Source organism: Macrobrachium rosenbergii, chromosome 48 (assembly GCF_040412425.1).
Source record: "Macrobrachium rosenbergii isolate ZJJX-2024 chromosome 48, ASM4041242v1, whole genome shotgun sequence".
Classification (NCBI taxonomy): Eukaryota; Metazoa; Arthropoda; class Malacostraca; order Decapoda; family Palaemonidae; genus Macrobrachium; species Macrobrachium rosenbergii.
In genome coordinates this window covers 55422514-55441425 of record NC_089788.1, presented here as the reverse complement: position 1 = coordinate 55441425, position 18912 = coordinate 55422514, and the positions used below count along the sequence as shown (strand labels likewise).

Genomic DNA, 18912 nt, shown 5'->3' with positions numbered 1-18912 from the left:
GCTTTCCTCTCCGAGGTGCTGAGAGAGATCCCCCCTTGGCCCAACCTGCTGTGTCAACCCCACGTGGAGTGGTACCACCAGGCACTGCAGTCCCTGTGTCTTCACGACTGGAGGTTATCCACCATCTCCTGCGAGTGAGAGGCTTTTCGCGTCACTTTGCAACAGAGATGGCAGGGTAACTCAGATGATCCTCTGCAGTGGTATACCAGGGAAAGTGGTCCGTCTTCTGTGGTTGGTGTCGTCGACAGGGTATCTCTCCGGTCGGAGCTAATATTCAGCAGGTCGCTGACTTCCTCGTCTTCCTTCGCTGACGGAAGCTTCTCTCTGTTTCAGCTGTGAAAGGCTACCACGCCACACTCGGCCTAGTTTTGCAGCTGAAAGGAGGAGACATCTCTTCCTCCTTCGAGATTTCCCTACTGATGAGAAGCTTCAAAAGGTCTTGCCCACCCAGGGATCTCAGGCCACCTGCGTGGGATGTGACTCTCGTTCTCAGGAGCCTGACTACTGCACCATATGAGCCTTTACAAGAGTCGTCAGACAGGGATCTGACCCTGAAAACCGTCTTCCTGCTGGCCCTGGCTTCGGTGAAGAGGGCTGGTGAACTGCACGGACTTTCCTTTGATGTTAAACACTCGAGGGGAAGGGGATCAGTTACGCTCGATTTTGTCCCGGATTTCATAGTGAAGACTCAGAATCCTTCAATCCCTGATGCGTGGTTCGAGTCCTTCATGATCCCTTCCCTAGAGGACTTTGTAGGTAATGAACCAGATGAGATGCTACTGTGTCCTTTTAGAGTGCTGCAGCGCTATGTGAAGAGGACTTGACGTCTCCGGCCTGAGTGTCGACGACTCTTTGTTAGTACTGGCTCGACCAAAAGTGTCCAAGAACACGATCTCTTTCTGGCTTTGTGAGACGATAAGTAGAGCGTATTCTGCTGCAGGAGAAGACGACACCGGTACGCTTTGTTCGAGAGCTCACAAAGTCCACAGCGCTGGTCTGTCCCTCGCATTCCAGAAGAACATGTCGGTTCTGCAGGTGCTAAAGGCAGGTGTGTGGTCCCAACAGACCTCCTTCTACCTCCAGGATGTCGCTCACAAGTCCTTGGACACTTTTTCCTTGGGTCCTGCGGTGGCTGCTCAACAAGTTGTGTAGCTTACTCGGCTCCTCTAACAGGACAGGTTGCATCTCGCCTAAGATGTACGGTTGTGATTGGGAGAATGAATGTGGAGTGACTGGCCTCTCTTCTTTCTCCCCATCCTGGCTCTTTTCTCATGGGCAGGGAGCGGATGTGCCGTTACATGCTGGATCTGGAGGTCGATGATGGTGAGCACCCAATGGGAGCTCCCATTCTATTTTCCGTTCAGGTTTATAGAAGCATCCCCACTCCTTCCCCTTGCAAGTGGGGGAAGGAGACCATGACTATAAGACAAACCCAATGCTTGTGATTACCTTTATGTCATCCGACTCCAAATTCTTCCTAGCCTACTTTGCATGAACTGACGATTCCCCTTTCATGCAAAGGGACCCAAAAGTCTGACAACTGATCCCACGTTTCTTACAACTCGATCATTTTGTCAGAGGCAGTTTTCCCTTCCTCACTCTATCGACCAGGAAGGGAAGACAAGGTGTGGTGAACTCCCTCCAACCAGTGAGTCTTCCTAATGTAAAGGACAGACGGTTTGTATATCGTGTTGGAACAAATCACAGTTTTTAAAAGTAAATTGTATTTTTCCTAACTATACAAACCTGAGGTCCTTTACATTTAATTTCATGCCCACCTCATGCCACCCCTCAATCTGATACCTGGGCCGAAAGGCAAATTGGAATGTTTACATCCGGGCAGGTGGTACTCCCGCCTCCCAGACAGTAGTTAACTGCCTAACCACCTTGTTCAGAAGTTCAACGGTCATTTCCAGCCTATGCTGAAAGTAATTCTAATGTAAAGGACCTCAGGTTTGTATAGTTAGGAAAAACACAGTTTACTTTTAAAAATTGTGATATTTTGTTTTATTTTGAATTTATTGAACTGACTCTGATTTATTGGTTAATTCATTATTGGTGATGATGTGATTGACTATTTGCCAAACCTGAACTCATTTGTTAATATGTAAATTACTTTATGTAATAAATTAGTATTACGGTAACTTTCGTGGTTTTGTTTGAGCGCCCTCCTACGTGGTTTGTCACTGATCCTGCCAGTCATTTCAGTCCCATTCTATTTTTGTTTTGTTTTGTTTTAGAACCTGTAGAACTGACCATGGTTCATCACAATATATATATATATATATATATATATATATATATATATATATATATATATATATATATATATATACATATACATATATATATATATATATATATATGAGTTTACATTGATTCATATTCATGTAAAATGATCTGTAATGTTTTAACAACTTTATGGTATTTGAAACAAAAAACTTCGCAAAGTTAAACTGGGTTGAAACACCTCAGTCCACTTGTGACTTATCTTTTTAGCCTACTGGACTTTCTCTTTATTTTAATGACATCTTTTTAGCTTATTGGACTATTCTTTATTTTAATATCTATCTTTTGAACCTACTGGACTTTCTCTTATTTCAATAACTCATCTTTTTAGCCTATTGGACTTTGTCTTTGTTTTAATAATTGCATAACAAACCTTCTCTGTACTGAACGACGTCTTCGCTCCCAAATGAAACTCAGTCAGATCAGTAGGGCTTCTTTAGAACCTTTCTAGAACCACGATTTCAATTAGGAAAATGAACACCATATTTGTTTTGCTACAACTTTATTGCACTAAATCAAGGATGCTTCGTCTACATATTTTTCTATTTCATTACGTTCCAAACAATTACGTGTTTGTTGGATGGTTTATATACAATATAAATATATTTGATATAATCATCAACAGATATTATAACACTTGATTGACACTATATGGACTTCATCATTATCTTGTAGACTAATATATTGAGTTTTTGCACTTTCCTTGAAAACACATCTGTATACTTTTCTATGCCTTCTTTTGAAACAGTTTTTTCCCTTTACGTAGGAAAACCAGTAAATCATAAGATATCAATTATTAGAAAAAAATATTAAAGCAGTATACCAGCTACCCAAAATACAACTCTCCTCCTCTGATAAATTCAGACAACATATTTACTACCTTACACACTGTGATGAAGGTATACAAAGACCTCAATTGCTTTAATATATTCCAGAGTTTCAAGCAACCAACAAAATAACATCTTTGTTGTCGTGCTAATTTACCTTTCCAATGGCTCTTACATACAGGCACACTGTATGGCAAACTTATAAAGTATCTGATAATATTAATAAACGATAATAATCCTGACAACCAGAAATACTTCAACATATGCATATAAATGGATAATTATAACATACCGTATACAGCACAATGTATTCAGTACACTGGACTACAGCAGTAACAGTTACTCACTAAGTATAAATCTGGACGGAAATGTAACATATTTAAGGCATGTTTCGAGTTCTCATACGTCTCTAACTGTCTTCTTCCCTGGATCAAATCCTCTCTAACTTGTAAGTATAAACATCAGCGATGCATCATAGTGCAAAAGTAGATACTTCGACTACATATACCTGCATAAGTGAATATAAATCTACTATCTGTAACTTCATTAAAGAAATGGGTCCTTAATGAGAATGGAATGCACGGTTTATCTGAATTTAAAAAATAAAGCTACTGTCATTACAAAAGAGGAAATCTTCCAAGAGATTCGAGAAGAGCAAAATCCGAAAAGAATTCATGACTGATGACCATGAGAGATAAATTACATTTTGTCATTCGTGTATGAACAGTTGATATCCTAACCATGTAAGATTACACTATAAAGGTTCATTATTTTGATAAGAATTCAATACAGCTAGTATCTCAGTAGACCTCAAAACTCGTCACAGGTGCTCACCTTTTATAAGAACATCATGCATAACTTGACCAGCCGTGGGAAATATGAGAACCTGTAAGCCTCGGATGTTATCAACTGTTCTTCACAATGACAATGAATTTTGAAGCTCAAGTAGTAAATTTCCCAAGTGTAATTCACTGAAGGCTTCTTATATATTTCATTTTGTAACCCTAATATTTACAATTCTAAATATTTACATATTTTTAATAGTTACACAAACAGAAGTCACTTAGAGAAAAACAGAAGACTATGGAAGCCGTACGTTTACCTGGCTCCAGTCACACAGCAATACGCCGCTACTACGGGTGTGAAGTGTGGAGGAGTGGGAATGATGGAATTAAAGCATATTCTGCAGGACTCTGGTATTTATCTTCTTCAATGTGGACACCAGTAATGACTCTTCTACAAAAGAATGAGTCAAGTTTTGAGTTCCTAGATATCACAAGCAATAAAAATAATTTTTATTTATACAAATAAACAATACAGTAACATGAAAACGTAGCAGCTGGTTACAACAAAATTCACAGAAGTCCTTGCATGTGCAGTATACCAATTACTTGATTCTGCTACAAACAAATCCTGTGAATGATAGTTCTTACATAGAATGTAGTTATCCTGGAAATAGTAAGCATTTATTCGTAGTTCAAAGCTATGAATGAAAAACTGAATCGTTTGTAGGATTTTTGGGGACAAAGCAAAACGTTATTACAACTATTATTCACCACTCCTTACATATCATTCATAGTAGCATCATATCACTGTTAAGTTTTAAAAATGTAACTTACCCATTTTAAAACATCATTTTCGACTTAATGCAACAACACAAATCCTAATAGGTCAGTAAATAACAATGAACTTGGTTGCCAAGCTGCACTTGATCAGGAATTGACCACGAAAACTTTCTCAAGACGCACCAACTGATACGTTGTAGAAAAAAAATCACAAATATAGTCATCAGAGGAATCTAAATTTGGTCAAAATTGTGAAACTTAGTTCTAAATTAATTTGCATTTATTGGCAACATTAGCTAAGTTCAAAGCACAATATACCAGACTTCATCAATATCAAGAAGACTAGGAAATTTGTTAAAAGTAAATAAAAAATAGACTTGAAAGTTAGATAAAGTTTGATATATCACAGCTAAGTACAGTATTTTAGTGATGTGTTTAGTATACAATGACTTTTCATGAAGAACAATAGCTTTCTGAATAATTTCTTGAAACAATCAGCTTCTTTGGTTTAAGATCCAATTGTGTCACGTGTGATAAAGCTGAAAATTGGATCAGAACAATTCAGTTGATTGATCAGACAATCCCACTGGGCCATGTTGAGGTAACCTTTACTAAAAGTTTGATTTTTGACACATTAGTTTGTTTCACCTAACGAATACCAGAATTTCCAGTATAAAAATAATTCTTAGGGCAGCAGTTTTTCATCAGATGAGATAAGAGTTGAATGACATAAAAATACTTCTCTAAATAAATTTGGTAGTATCAGACTTCAAGTTCTATCTCTCAAGAATGTTAATGAAGATTTTGTTTATCATATCATTAATCAGCTATTTACTTGGAAGCTGTCAGTCTGTGAAGAAATTGCTCTTTATGTGATTAGATACACTTACAAAATTGAAATATTTGGTATACTTTGTATAGATAGCATATGTTTAGTGAAAGGTGTCAGTGAAATGGGTAGTCGTGATTCTAATTAAAATTAACAGCCAACCAAGCCTTTAGACTTTCAGAATTCACATAAAATCTGATGTGAATATGGAATAAATTCTTTGGTATATTTCCTTTTTATGAAGGAAATAAGCTTCCTATATAATCTTCCTATAAATATGTATAAATATTGATGGCATTTGTGATTAGGTTATTAACATATATGATTTTCACAGAAAAAATATACTGTACATGTTTTCACAGAAACAGAAGTGGTAAGCAGTTGGATCCAAGACGCTACAGAATTTTAAGAAAGATTATTATAAAACAACCATAACTCACCAAACCTTTTTCATGATATCAGAGCAACTTGCTACTTCAAAGTATTAGACATACATTCCATTTGTGTCATAAATCTCTTATTCATAGTCTGTACTTGAATGTAATAGAAATAAATTTTAATTTACTACTGAATGTGTACCACTCGATTTGGAAGGTTGTGAGCGACATAGAGGTCGCCGAGGTTACCGCTTCAGGTTTGTCAGGAGGGAGAATAAACGGGAATTTTTCCGTGGGGAGGCTTTCCCGCTACAAGACGAGTCCGAGTCGCTTCCATTTGTGTGATTCTGAGCATTTCCACGTGACAGACCCAAGCCACTTCTTCCACTCAGCTCTAATTTACTTAGCTTTCGACGCATTTGCTCGTCTAGTAGCTGCTGCATGTCCACCTGCAAAAATGTCAAAAGTTATTTAAAAAAAAAATTTCCAGTAGGTGATGATTCCATCTCAACGATCCTAAGACTGCATAATTAAGCAACACTTTAGCATAGGATAAGTATATCACCTGTTCTCAGTAGTAAATACCTCCATTATATAACACTTTAGTTCATAACAAATGTGTTAAAGCGTTGCTTCCAAACTGAAAATCCTTATGTCATTACAACAAACTTACTTTAAGTACAGTTATACTAAAAGACAAACTTTTCTCGCTGTCGTCTCCAGCCCACACATCCCAATAGCAGTGTAACAAATGACTTTCGAACAACGATCTTCTGGTATATGACATGAACATTTCCTTACCTGCCACTGCTCTAGCTGCTGTGACAGCTCCACCTTCTGCTGTATGGCTTCCATGAGCTGCGAGTTGATCTGCATGACATCAATTCGTGTCCTTGCGAGTTCAATCTCGCAAGCATTCTTGCGTGAGACGGCATTATCACGCATGTCCCAGGCCTAAGGAACAGAGTGGTTTTATAATTAACAGGGACGTAACTAAAGCAATGTTGGAGCAGCACCATCTGATTTGTTTTATTTTAAAACTGCTTACCTGATGAATATAAGAATTTTTTTACAAATACTACTACTACTATTACTATTACTAACACTACTCCAGAATTAATTAAAAATCAATGCTAAGAAAATTTACGTTTATCACCATTGATTATTTAAGTCAAATGTTTGGCAGATGCAAGAAAATTTTGCAACCGCTGCCTGTCTTCTAAAAGTTACTTAAATGAAAAGAAGGAGTAATTATCTATTCTGTAATCAAGTATCTAGTCTACAATTACAGTACAACCTCTTTTATCAAGAAATCATGTGAACTTGGACATTCCAGACAACAAGATTCTTAGGCATTCCGGACAATAATATTTTTTTCAGAGCATTTGATGTTTGCATGCAAAACTTCTGAAACACTTTTCAGAACATATCCACATCTACTGACCAATTTCTGAGGTTCCTTGTAGAACTCATGTTCAGGTGGAATATTCAAACACTCAATTTGAAATTTAGTCATTTTATTTGTGAGTTATGATTTTACTGCAAACGGTTCTGTGTGGTGCACATTTTTTCTTCTGCAGTTTAACACTAAAGATTCCACTACATAGTTTTATATGACGACTAATCACTTTGGTGTATATACAGTATAGTGAAAGTGGAATTAGCGAGTATTTTCCTGTTTCTCAGCGTTCCAGGATACTTGAAGTGTCCGAATAGTTACACTGAAGATAAAACAGGTTCTACTGTATGCCCAGAAGTCCTATACATCCACATGACAGCTCCAAAAATTCTCCATGGAGTCAAGATCTACTAAATTGCCTTTTAGCTTTGCAAATCTGTCAACAACACTGTGCATTCCTGTAGGGCTAAGAAAAAAAAGAACTGATAACACTAGCAGTCATGATACTTGAGGCAGTGGCACCAGACAACTCCCAGACTTACAGGAAGTTACAGGAACTGCGTCATTTGTGCTGAATTGTTAGTTACATAAGCCAACCCTTCATGCACTACAACAAATCTTACAAAAAATTATGAATTTCATGTCACTTGGTTTAATGGAGTTCTCTACAAAATAAAAAATTTAGTGTAATACAAAGTACAGTTGTTAATTACAAACATGCCGTGTATGGTTGGGTAAAATTAAAAATTTAGTGTGAAAGCAAACGGTGAAGTTCAAATACCATGTTCTAAATACAACTTTTATTAGAGAAAAGAACTGGAGGAAGAAAGAAGTCCCAGCAAAGAAAAGACAGCTATAGAAAAGAAAATAACTAGAGGAAGAAAAAATTTACCACCAAAGAAAAGACAACAATAGTAAAGAATAAAACTAGAGGAGGAAAAAGTGGGCTACAGAAGAAAAGACAGCAGGTCTTCTTTGGCTATGAAATGGTAGTTCAAAAGACAGTTTTTATGGAACTTTAGTACATGATCTAAGGAAGACTGGCATTTTATTAGCTTACTAATCCTTTAACAAATAACAGCAACAAGCATGAGTACCACATGGTTTTAAGATGATACCAATTACGTCCTTGAATCCTTACAGTAATTTGGTGACGAGATCTATCTTGAATTTTTGTTAGTCTTAAATGGATTTTCAAAACTCAAATTCTTTTCTTGCAGATAAATATGTTCAAAGGATATTAATCTTTTAACTCAAAGGACGATGGGATTGGGATACAAATGTCTTGCCCTAGCACATAACCAAAGGCAATATAAGGAAGGAAGGAAGAAAAAAGCGTGGAACTTTACCACGGTAAAGCGACAGATTTGTCTCGTGAAGGAGGATCGGTAAAATGTCAAGATAAACAGAAAAGAGAAGAGAATCCAAGAAACTCAGGTGAATTCCAGGTAGGCTATTTGAGCAGGTTATTGTTTGTAGTTTGTAAATCATTTGTTCCTACGGCTAAATGTTACTATGCAAAAAAGCAATTCATATATACATGAAGAAAAGACGTACTAATGAATAAATTAATAAGAAATACACTGCACAAGAAATCGAGAGTAAAGACAGTGCAAGCATATTGAAACATAAAAGTTAAACACTCATGACTGTCCCAACCCAGGAGGTTTACATTTTGGGTTAACATCATTACTTTGTAAGAACAAAAAAGGAACTCAAACTCACAACAAAAGCATTGGTCTGGTTGAAGCAGTAATGGGTAATGAGGAGGTCTGAATGCCAAATGAGTAAGGAAAGAGTTAGGAAGTTCTAGAGGAAGTGGACACACTCAAAACAAATGCTGTGACAGAGTGGCCTTACCTTCTTTATCAACTCATCCTTGGCAAGATGAGTGTTCTCAAGATCATGCTTGAGGTTGTCCCTGTGCTCTGCAACAGCCTGGAGCTTAGCCTCTCCCAAAGTGACTTGATGTTGGAGATCAGAAGCTTCATCAGTCTGCAAGAAAGCATAGCATGTGAATGTTACATCAGGATGCATATTAATTAAATTAAGTAAAATGGCACTGCAAGATGCGTGTTGACTTTAAGATGAATAAGTATCTTCTGCTTATTTTGCTCCAGTTTCAAATGATGCAGTAATCTTTCTTGAACACAATCATAGGACACTTAATAGCTCTTGCTGATTTAAGTGTGCGTCATAACTTTTTCTTACAATATTTAACATAACCCTCTTAAAAATGACATTGGAAATATCACATAAACACAAAATCTAAATTACCTAAAAATTCACTTTAGTTTTGCTCTTATCTTTGGTATCATCAAGTACAGATCTGAGTTTGCCTTACGAATCTTAGAGCACATGCATCTGAATTTCCATCGGGTTTTACCCTGTATTTTGTGTCAAAAGTACCCATTTACGATCATAATATTTACCTTAGCCTTGAGCTTGTCTTTCGTATCGTTAAGCTCAATGTTGAGTTTATCAACAGCCTCCAGGGCTCGATGAACTTCCTGTTCCAGCTGAAGTCTGTCTTCTCCGCCACGGCCACAAGCTGCACATTGCCCCTGGGCTTCTCGTCGGAGGAGGTTTCTCACCAGTCCTTGAAGTTCTCTAACAACAGCTCCCAAAACACCAGTCTGGTAATCCCAAAAATAATTAGTTAGATTTACTAAGTAAGGACTAGTTAGACTAAGTAAGCACATGGAAGAACTGTTTTAAACCCAGTAACAAAGAATCAAATGATGATTCTTAAACAAAGGGAACCAACTGCATACATTTCTTTCTATAAAATATAATAACGTTACTCAGTTATGTATTAATCAACTTCATTCAGCCATGGAACATGAGCTATTGCACTTTTTTTTAGAAAAAAATATTAATGGCCAATCATACATACAGAATCGAATCATTCTGCAATTATTAGATTTCATCTAGTCAGAGACTATTTTGCTCCATTAAAATAAAGACTTTCTCTCTTTTTTCAGTCATGAATTATTTAACTTCATTTGGCTAAGAGCTCTTTTATCAAATCCAACTGTGGCGTATTCCCCTTCATTCGGCCGCAGATATTTCACCCTTACCTTCAGCTTGTCTGGTGTAACCTCATCTGATGAGTTGGTAGAGAGGGACGTCAGAGAATTCCTTCTTCGATGTCTCAATTGATCAATCATCACCCGAATCTGCCCTATGACATCCACAACTTCTTGCCGTAGCTGATGGCGGGACACAAAATCAAATACTTTATGTGACACAAAATGAAGCGTATAAATGACTTAAAATAAAGCGCTTGTATGGATGATTTAAATAACTAATGGGAAGAGAACAAAATAATCCGTATTGTAAAATGATACAGAAATAAACCAGATCAGCCGAGAAAATAAATGAAGTGAGAACAGCGTAGTGAACTACTCCAGTAAATGAATCACAGAAAGGAAAAAGAATGCATGGGTAAAAAGACAGAATGGAGTCACAACATCTCCAATAATATAACGTAGAAAGCAACACTTCACCTTTTGTTCTCTTCTTGCGCCTTTCACTCTAACACTCTAACTTGTAAAAAAACTTAATATGTCTTCTATGAAACATACTCCACTCATGTAATTCTCATACAAGCCACTTTCAGGGTTCAAATCTCCATTCCATAACGCTGGTAAAATCTCAGATTTATACAAACTGAATGACGAATTTATTGTTGTTTATATTCGAAATGGTTAACCGATATTTTTCGTTATCCGAACTGAAATACATTTAATATGCCATGGTAATTTTTAGAACTAAGACGGAAAACGAAAGGACACTGAAAATCTAAACTATAAAATGTACCGGTCAGAAGGGGAAGCTTTCTACCGACTTTATTTGCAAACTTTAATGAGAATATTTTCACGTCAAGTAATGTCTGGTGTTGGTTGACATAAATGCGAATAACCGAGCTCAAGTTTTTTGTTAGTTATATACTTGAAAGTTGAATGGGATGATTAATAAAATCCGTATTGGATTTATTATAATGGACTGAACACTCACAATCATCTGTGTCAATTCAATCTCCATTGGACATTTCTCTTTGAAGTACTAAATTTCCAGAAATGTAAGTAGCCGCAACGCTACCTATACTTCTGATTATTAATTGAATAAAGAAAGATGATGCTTCCTATCGTATTTCTAAAATGGGTGTTCTTAAAGGCTTCATTGCTAAAAATACTTGAGTACAAGTCCATTCACAATCATTTTATTCTGCCGAAAATGACATTAGTTGAAAAAATGTAATGGAGTTTCATCTCATCCAAATAGAGGATTGCACCCATGAAAAATTATATAGTATGTACTCCATTATATACCAAAGTAAGCCAGTCCTTTGAGCTGATGTGCTACTAAAATTGTATTACTCTAGAGTGTGACCAGTCGCAGCAGGTAGAATGCTACTTTCAAACGCAGTTCTTTTTCTGATCCCAGTAGGTGATCATGACAGAAACCATCATATAAGTGACTCAATTATCATATAAACAACGTTAAAAACTACATGGGCACTGCATGCAAATGAATAAAGAAAAGAAAAGTTTTTTTTTTAGACAAATCAGTTAGCATGCCGACATGCACTGGCATCACTACATACTGTAATATCATAGTTATAGTTTAGAAAAAATGACACTGTGCAACAAACTACAGAATCATGCAAAACCATGCATTGCCTTCTGATACCACATATCATATACTGTACTACAACGGTTATCAGATATCCTTCCCAATATTGGAGAAAAATCACGTTCTTCATCTCTCTCTCTCTTTCTGGGTAAGCGTAAGCACACAGACACAGACACACGCACTTTTTTTTGGATATTTTACTTGTTACCAGTGCTTTGAAGAATCAACAAATGACATCCTTGGAACAATCAAAATAACTAATATATACAAATCTCCATTGCAAGTTAAAAACCTAACATGAATATTTACATTCTTACATTCTTTGGATATCTGCCTTCCCATTCATAATAAGTACTGCATACCAAAAACAGAAAATAAATACATAAAAGTGATACGCCTAAAGTGCACTGTCCAATGATCTCTCGAAGAGAACCGTACTGCCCATGAGAGGATGGAAAGACCTACAACTTCTAAGTTGCTCATCTGCACAGAAAAGAGGTAAAGGAAGCAAATAACATTTTCAATAAAATGGTACTTAAACAATGCAAGCTTCACAGAAACTTCACCATTTGCATACTTGAATTTTCCATAAACTTTCTTTACACCTGCTTACTTCAATGTTTGCCATTTAACCCAGCTGTGTATAATTACTACTGTACGTCTACGACCACACTCATTTCCATTATAACCTCTGCATAAGCACACAAACATTATATATTACATATCACTCAAGATGCTGGAATAAGAGTAAAAGGTCAGTTATCACATCTTAGGGTTTAAGGATGAGAAACAATAAAGCGTTCTACACTACACTACAGTATATGCAAAGCAGAGCAAAATGCAACAAGCACCATTCCCGGGTCACTTTTGTGTTTTCAAAGTTGCATGCATCGTGGTCAAGGTTAAGCTGCCAAGTTCAGCATTTTTTCTGTGGTCTCTAGTTTGGACTAGCAAACACTGCTTTACTAATGCATAACTGATCAATCAATTTATGAACATTGATCAGCAAATCTAGCACAATGCTTGAGCATCTATGACTGATAATATCAAATAAATATGAATATTAAGAAAAGTATCTTTAATGGATATCTTATGACTATTTTATGACATAGATTTCTTTCAAGACTTTAAACAGTAACTGTTGAAAATTATTTTTTGTATTTAGATTCTTCCTAGAGATTAAACAATATATATATTTTTTTTTAAATAATGATATTTTAATCGCTGGTTAAACTGTAGGTAAAAGAATGAACTTGCGACAATGATAATTTGTACTATAATGTCAAATACCAATTTTTCTTTGTTCAATTAATCCAGCGTTAATGGAACGTAAAATGTGACACTACGAAAAAATAATCATTACTTCTAGCAGCAACACTCCAAGCTAAATGTTAGTGATTCAAGTGAAACTCTTTATCTCTACAGTGTTTCGTGACAGCTATCTACGCTAAAAACAGCAGGCTTGGTGAGGGGAGGTGTCTCACTTACAGTTGTGCCCTTGAAAAGAAACAAAAAAGAATGGAATTAGAAAACAATAACATAACGGTAGAAATAATAAGATTTGTGTACATTTATTTTTGTGAACATATCTATCGAACTAAGAAAGTGTTTGAAACAATGCATTTATGATGAAAGCTGTGCAGTTCATTGGCGTTAGCAAGTTTTTAGCTCTTGATCATGGATGCACCAGGGAAAACATCTTGCCAGAGGGGCATAAGGTGTAACACATGTCATGTTAATGTATAACAAATCTCCACACTTCATTATGCTTCGAAGGCAATTTCTTTTCATAAAAAAACCTCGATAATCTAAAACAATTTGCGGATCACAAAACATTATCTATGATTCAGATACTAATCAAGAAAAGATGAGTCTCTTCTTAAGAAAATTAATAAATCTATGAAACTGGTACAGGACAAGAAGACGCCACTGAATAAAAAACCTACTATAATGTAAATAACAGTTTTCAGAAAAGTTTCAAGAAAGTTTTACTCCAGAGACACTGGTACATCCATGTGATTTCCTTTTTTGTGCAAAAAGCCCGTGTATCTTGTATTTTACGACAAACAGTAAATGCATTTACTGTTTAATATCTATATACATTCAAATGATTAAAGTGTAATGCTAAATGCTATTTACATAATTACCAGTGGTTTCATAACTATAAAAAAACAAACAAACGCAACCCTGTTGACGTTACAGACAAACTGTAGTTATCTTCACTACTAAACCAAGCTTGTATCTAATCCTCCTCCTTTATGGCACACACAAAGCACAGGAAAACCGAAATATTATGCTCACGATGAAGATGTACTTTTAAACGAGGCAAGTACTCACTGCTTTGAGTGTCTGCGTGTCAGACGTGGGCGAGAGGATGGGATCGTCGCATTCAATGTCATCCTCGTCCAGCTCCAGCAGGTCTTCGGGCAAACTGGGATGGGAGTGCGGTCGGGAGACTGAAACAAGCAGTACGTAGTTAGTTGTCAAGGGGTTTCTGCGGGTCTACAAATTCATTTCTATTCCCATTTAGAATTCTGTACGTGCACTTAGTTAAAGTGGGTCTGAACTGATTTTTATTCTAAAAATCCATTAAAATCAGGTACTATTAATTTGACTCATATTACAAATCCATGCAAAAAAAAAAAAACTTTCAACATCAAATAGTAACCTTATTTAAAAGGCTGTTTAGTTAATGGTAGTACTATCAAAACAATCGTATTATAAACTCGAATGTCAATAGACCAAGAAGATAACAAGAAATCAATGATTAACTGAGTTCAGGATGTTCAGATACCACAAAGAAACTGTGCATAAAATGTTAAGAGACAAGATTTTACAGATCAATTAAGTACATGCTATTAAAAGACCGATGACTCAAAGATATTATGATATCTGTTTGATGAAGTCAGTTCGGTGTTCATTTTTTAATTAATCATTCGTCAAATCTTATAAAAAGACGTACCACATGTGCCTTTTTTAATTGCCTTTTCCAGGAAAAAGTTGGTTTTTCATCAAATGTTCTTAATCTACTAGAGTAGGATTTTTTGTTTACAGGAACCGATTGATTCTAGCGTGCAAAAGAGGTTGGTAGCCTTTATAACCATTTCAACAGTAAGTCAGTATGCCTTTAAAAAGTTCTATTCTGTGGGTAGCCTATTACCATCATTTTCTTTGATATTTTAATCTCAGTTACTAATTACTTGTTAATTTCACGCAAAACGCTTCTGAGCAGTGATTACAAAATTCTGCAGCATGAGAATATCCATGATAACTGAAACTTCTGATGTCACAACAACAATTCTAAAGGAAAATACTGATTTCACTCAAGTACTCAGCGTTAGAGTGGGCTCACTACCACATCTGTATACAACAGAAATAACACTGCTTTGATTCCGGCTGAAACCAACATCAAGAACGCAGTATTATTAAAAAATAAAGGGGAAAACGACGACTTTGTATTACCTTCCTGATCAGACATGTCGATCTCATTCCTGAGAGAGGTTTGTTCCATGGAGGGAGAAGAGGAATTCCTGCTCAAGGCCTCCAGCCGATCGTTCAGGAAGAGATTCGTGTGCCTTAGGTCGTCCAAGTCACGTTGGTTATTTCTTAGCTGATAGTGGAGGGAAGAAAATATAAAATGTGCGTTGCATAGGCTTTCTTTTTCATTTCTGCTGCGGGCGGAAAAATGCGACAACTCACAAAAAAAAAGTGTTCTGCATTTTCTGCAGGTAAGGTAAAATGATACTAAATATAAACTGTGTATACAAAATAAGAATTTCCTGTAGCAGTTGATTATTAAGTAGATAAACTAGCCTTATGTGAAAATCACACGTATAAACCTACAACTGACATAAACTACCAGTAAACTGTAAATGGCGTGTGTGAAGCATGAATTTTCGCAGTCTCAGATATAATCAGAAACACAACTTAACGTTATACAGTAGAAAGATAACGGCTTTTCACGGAAGCTCGTGAACTGATTGCTTTTATCATACATCTATTCGTGAATTTCTATAATGAGATAGTTCCAGCGGGACTCTTCCACGAGCTTTGGGCTTCCTACACAAGAAAAATATACTGAATTATTTTATACTTTATTGACACAGAATGAATGGCATATTACACTTTGGCAGTGAAACCTTTATTAAAGAAATATTCCTACCATGACAATTTTGTTAAGCTAATTGGAAATATGTCGCAGTAAAGTTGAACTTTCTTAGCATTTGCAAGTGTGCAAGAAGAAGAAGAAGACACGATACTAGTACCTTCATGACTTCCTCATCGTTTACCATTAAAGTACGAAAGAGAAAGAACACTTACCAGAGCCTCCTGCTCCATGCTGCGCTTTTCGAGCATGAGGATGCGATCGGAGGACTCGTCCAAGTTGACGCTGAGTCCTTCTCTCTCGCTGAGGAGGCTGTCGATGCGCCTCTCCAAATCCAGCTTCTTCTCGCTCAGGAGGTTGATCTAGTTGGGGATCGAAGTCATGCTTTGAAATTCTTCAGTAATCAAATAATGAAGTCTAAAATGAAGATGAAGCAACTAGATTGTGACTGGCAGTAACACTGACGAATTCAGATACAGTGTGGACGTATGTTTCTTTCAAGTTCGTAGGATTTATCAGTCAAAAATAAAAATAACCAATACATAAATTAAGGAATATTATCATAGTGCTCACAGTATACCAATACCTTTTTTTAATCCTAGATTTTTCAACAAAGTCGTCTTAATATCACGTACATTACTCCCTGCTGAACTCAACAAAGGCAAACTAGATTTCAACGATACATTCTATCATTTAAGGGAACTTATATTAATTGCTTGTTACTTTAAGGAGGTTAACTGGCGTTCGAATACGATGTTTGCAATTACACTTTTTCTTTACAAATCCACAATCTAATCGAACAATGTATTAAAGTAACGGTGGAATACTGAACCGCCATGACGCGTCACTTAGATTTGTTGGGAACAAGACTTCCCGGGATTTTTGAGGAATCATTGTGGTGTTTCTTTATCAGTTTTGCCCTACGTTTAGCTGCTCAAACAGACACAAATTTAATTAGAAAAAATTTTTGTAACATAAAAAATGAACAAATCATGACTACATTGCGTTCTCTATAAAAACTAAGCCACATTGCAAACTAAAGGCAAATCCTCAAATTGGACCCCTGATCGCCCTTCTTGCTATATGTGCCTTCCTTCAGGCCTGAACTTGGAAGCATGAAAAAAAAAAAAAAGAAACTGACAGAGCAGCGAACCTCACCTCCTCCCTGAGCATTTCCAAGGTGGACACCTGTTCAGACATATTTGATTTCCGCAGTTGAAACTGGTCTCGCAACAGTTGTAACTGCGATTCCAACTGTTGCTCATGTTTCGATTGCTGAAAATAAAGAAATACATGAGTAAATAAAATTCGTGGATGCAGTATGATTCTGGTAAATGTGAAGCGAAAATATATATTTACGAGATTTGTTACCCAAGATCTAATAGGTGTTAATGTATTAAAAGGAAAAATACAATTCATTGTCAAGCGTGATGAGAATATCGCAAGTGCCATTACAGGTTCATCTTTTAACAATGTAGGAGTAAAGTGATTAATTCAGTGACCTCTTCCTTGTTACAGCCAAACCATTGTAACATTTGTATGCACAGGAAAAAATTACAAATTCCGAATGCGAATTAAGATTGTGTTAACTTCGCAAGACGCCAATCCTGTCAGTAATGTACGAGACAGAAAATTTACAAACAGCTGTATAACCTTTGGCTGAAAAATCTTGTAACCACCTCCCTCCTATAAATATTTTCTAGCACTGACCATGTCATATGTTCATCGAACCCTAATGTGATTCGGAATGGGAAACTAAAGTCAGTGTCTCGCTACAAAATGATAATAAATGAAAAGGACTTGCTGTCGAAGGACAGAAATTGTTCTGTAAGAGCTGTTCATAAAAAATGCCTAGAAATAAGCGATCATTAACTAAGCAAAGAACAAAATCGAAGCCCAAAATATCAAAAGTAAATTCCCACCCTTTGAATGTCAATTACTGAACCGAAGGAAAACATGATCAGAGAATCTCCATGGGTCTTCAGAATTCTTGTCGGTAATGATCTACATCTAACAGAGAAACTAATCACTAAATATCTTCAGTACAATTACATAAAGATGCATAATAATATTTATTCAGATGTAAGTAGTAAGTTCAATATTAATTTCTTTGTCTTAATCTCGACAAACGACTAGTGGATTTTACAAATATACTTGAGTCATCAACTATACAGTCGAAGCGTTGTAAAAAGTACATTTATTCTTTAATAAAGATACATAAAAAACATATTTTGATGACGAATAAAAAACTTGACCTAATATCCACAGGAAGAAAGAAACAAAGGAATTAAAGTAACGAATGACAGGTGCACAAGATAACAGCCACAAACGCACTGCAAGCAAACTTGATGAATGAATGTGAACTAAACCTGTACACGATCTCCAGTTTCCCTGACAGCGACCTAAAGAAAGACGGGCAATTGTATAAAGAAAGGTCATTTAGATGCCAAAAGAACAAAGAGGTCTGCTTGACTTTTCTCTGATCTAGTGTTCGCCCTTTTCTAAACAGTCCCTGACCTCTAGGCCGGCGTCCCCACGCATCTGGTTGAATCCCATCCCACCAAAGTTGGGCTGATCCATTTCAAGCGAGTGAACGGGCACTCAGTATGCCACGGCCACATCACGCAACCCCTCATCTCTCGACCAGTGTACAGTAGTTACCTCTTTGAGTTGAGTGGTGAGTCTCTGGTTCTGTTCGGTGAGCTGGTCGATGAGCTGGCTCTTCTCCCTCTCCGTCTGTCGCAGGACTTCCCGCTGATCTTGTAAATCGGTTCTGTGGGAAATGAAGAAGTTGGACGTGGTCAATGTAACTGTAACAATGAGGAGGACAAGTCCAGTCATGAAACAAATGGATGTTAGATTCCTTTTATTCAATAATGGGCA

The 18912-nt window shown here is 36.5% G+C and overlaps 1 protein-coding gene across 1 annotated transcript in view; it reads right to left on the bottom strand.

Moving 5' to 3' along the window:
• Positions 1 to 2774: 2774 nt before the first annotated feature.
• Positions 2775 to 18912, bottom strand: part of LOC136831415 (bicaudal D-related protein homolog) — a 237747-nt gene continuing 221609 nt past the window's right edge. The window contains exons 3-12 of the mRNA XM_067091821.1: positions 18691 to 18802; positions 17188 to 17304; positions 16245 to 16391; positions 15387 to 15534; positions 14262 to 14380; positions 10367 to 10498; positions 9719 to 9922; positions 9147 to 9281; positions 6689 to 6841; positions 2775 to 6336 (exon numbers count right to left, since the gene is read on the bottom strand). Coding sequence (XP_066947922.1) covers positions 6133 to 6336; positions 6689 to 6841; positions 9147 to 9281; positions 9719 to 9922; positions 10367 to 10498; positions 14262 to 14380; positions 15387 to 15534; positions 16245 to 16391; positions 17188 to 17304; positions 18691 to 18802 — 1471 coding nt within the window. The 3' untranslated portion in view covers positions 2775 to 6132. The remainder of the gene's footprint in view (positions 6337 to 6688; positions 6842 to 9146; positions 9282 to 9718; positions 9923 to 10366; positions 10499 to 14261; positions 14381 to 15386; positions 15535 to 16244; positions 16392 to 17187; positions 17305 to 18690; positions 18803 to 18912) is intronic.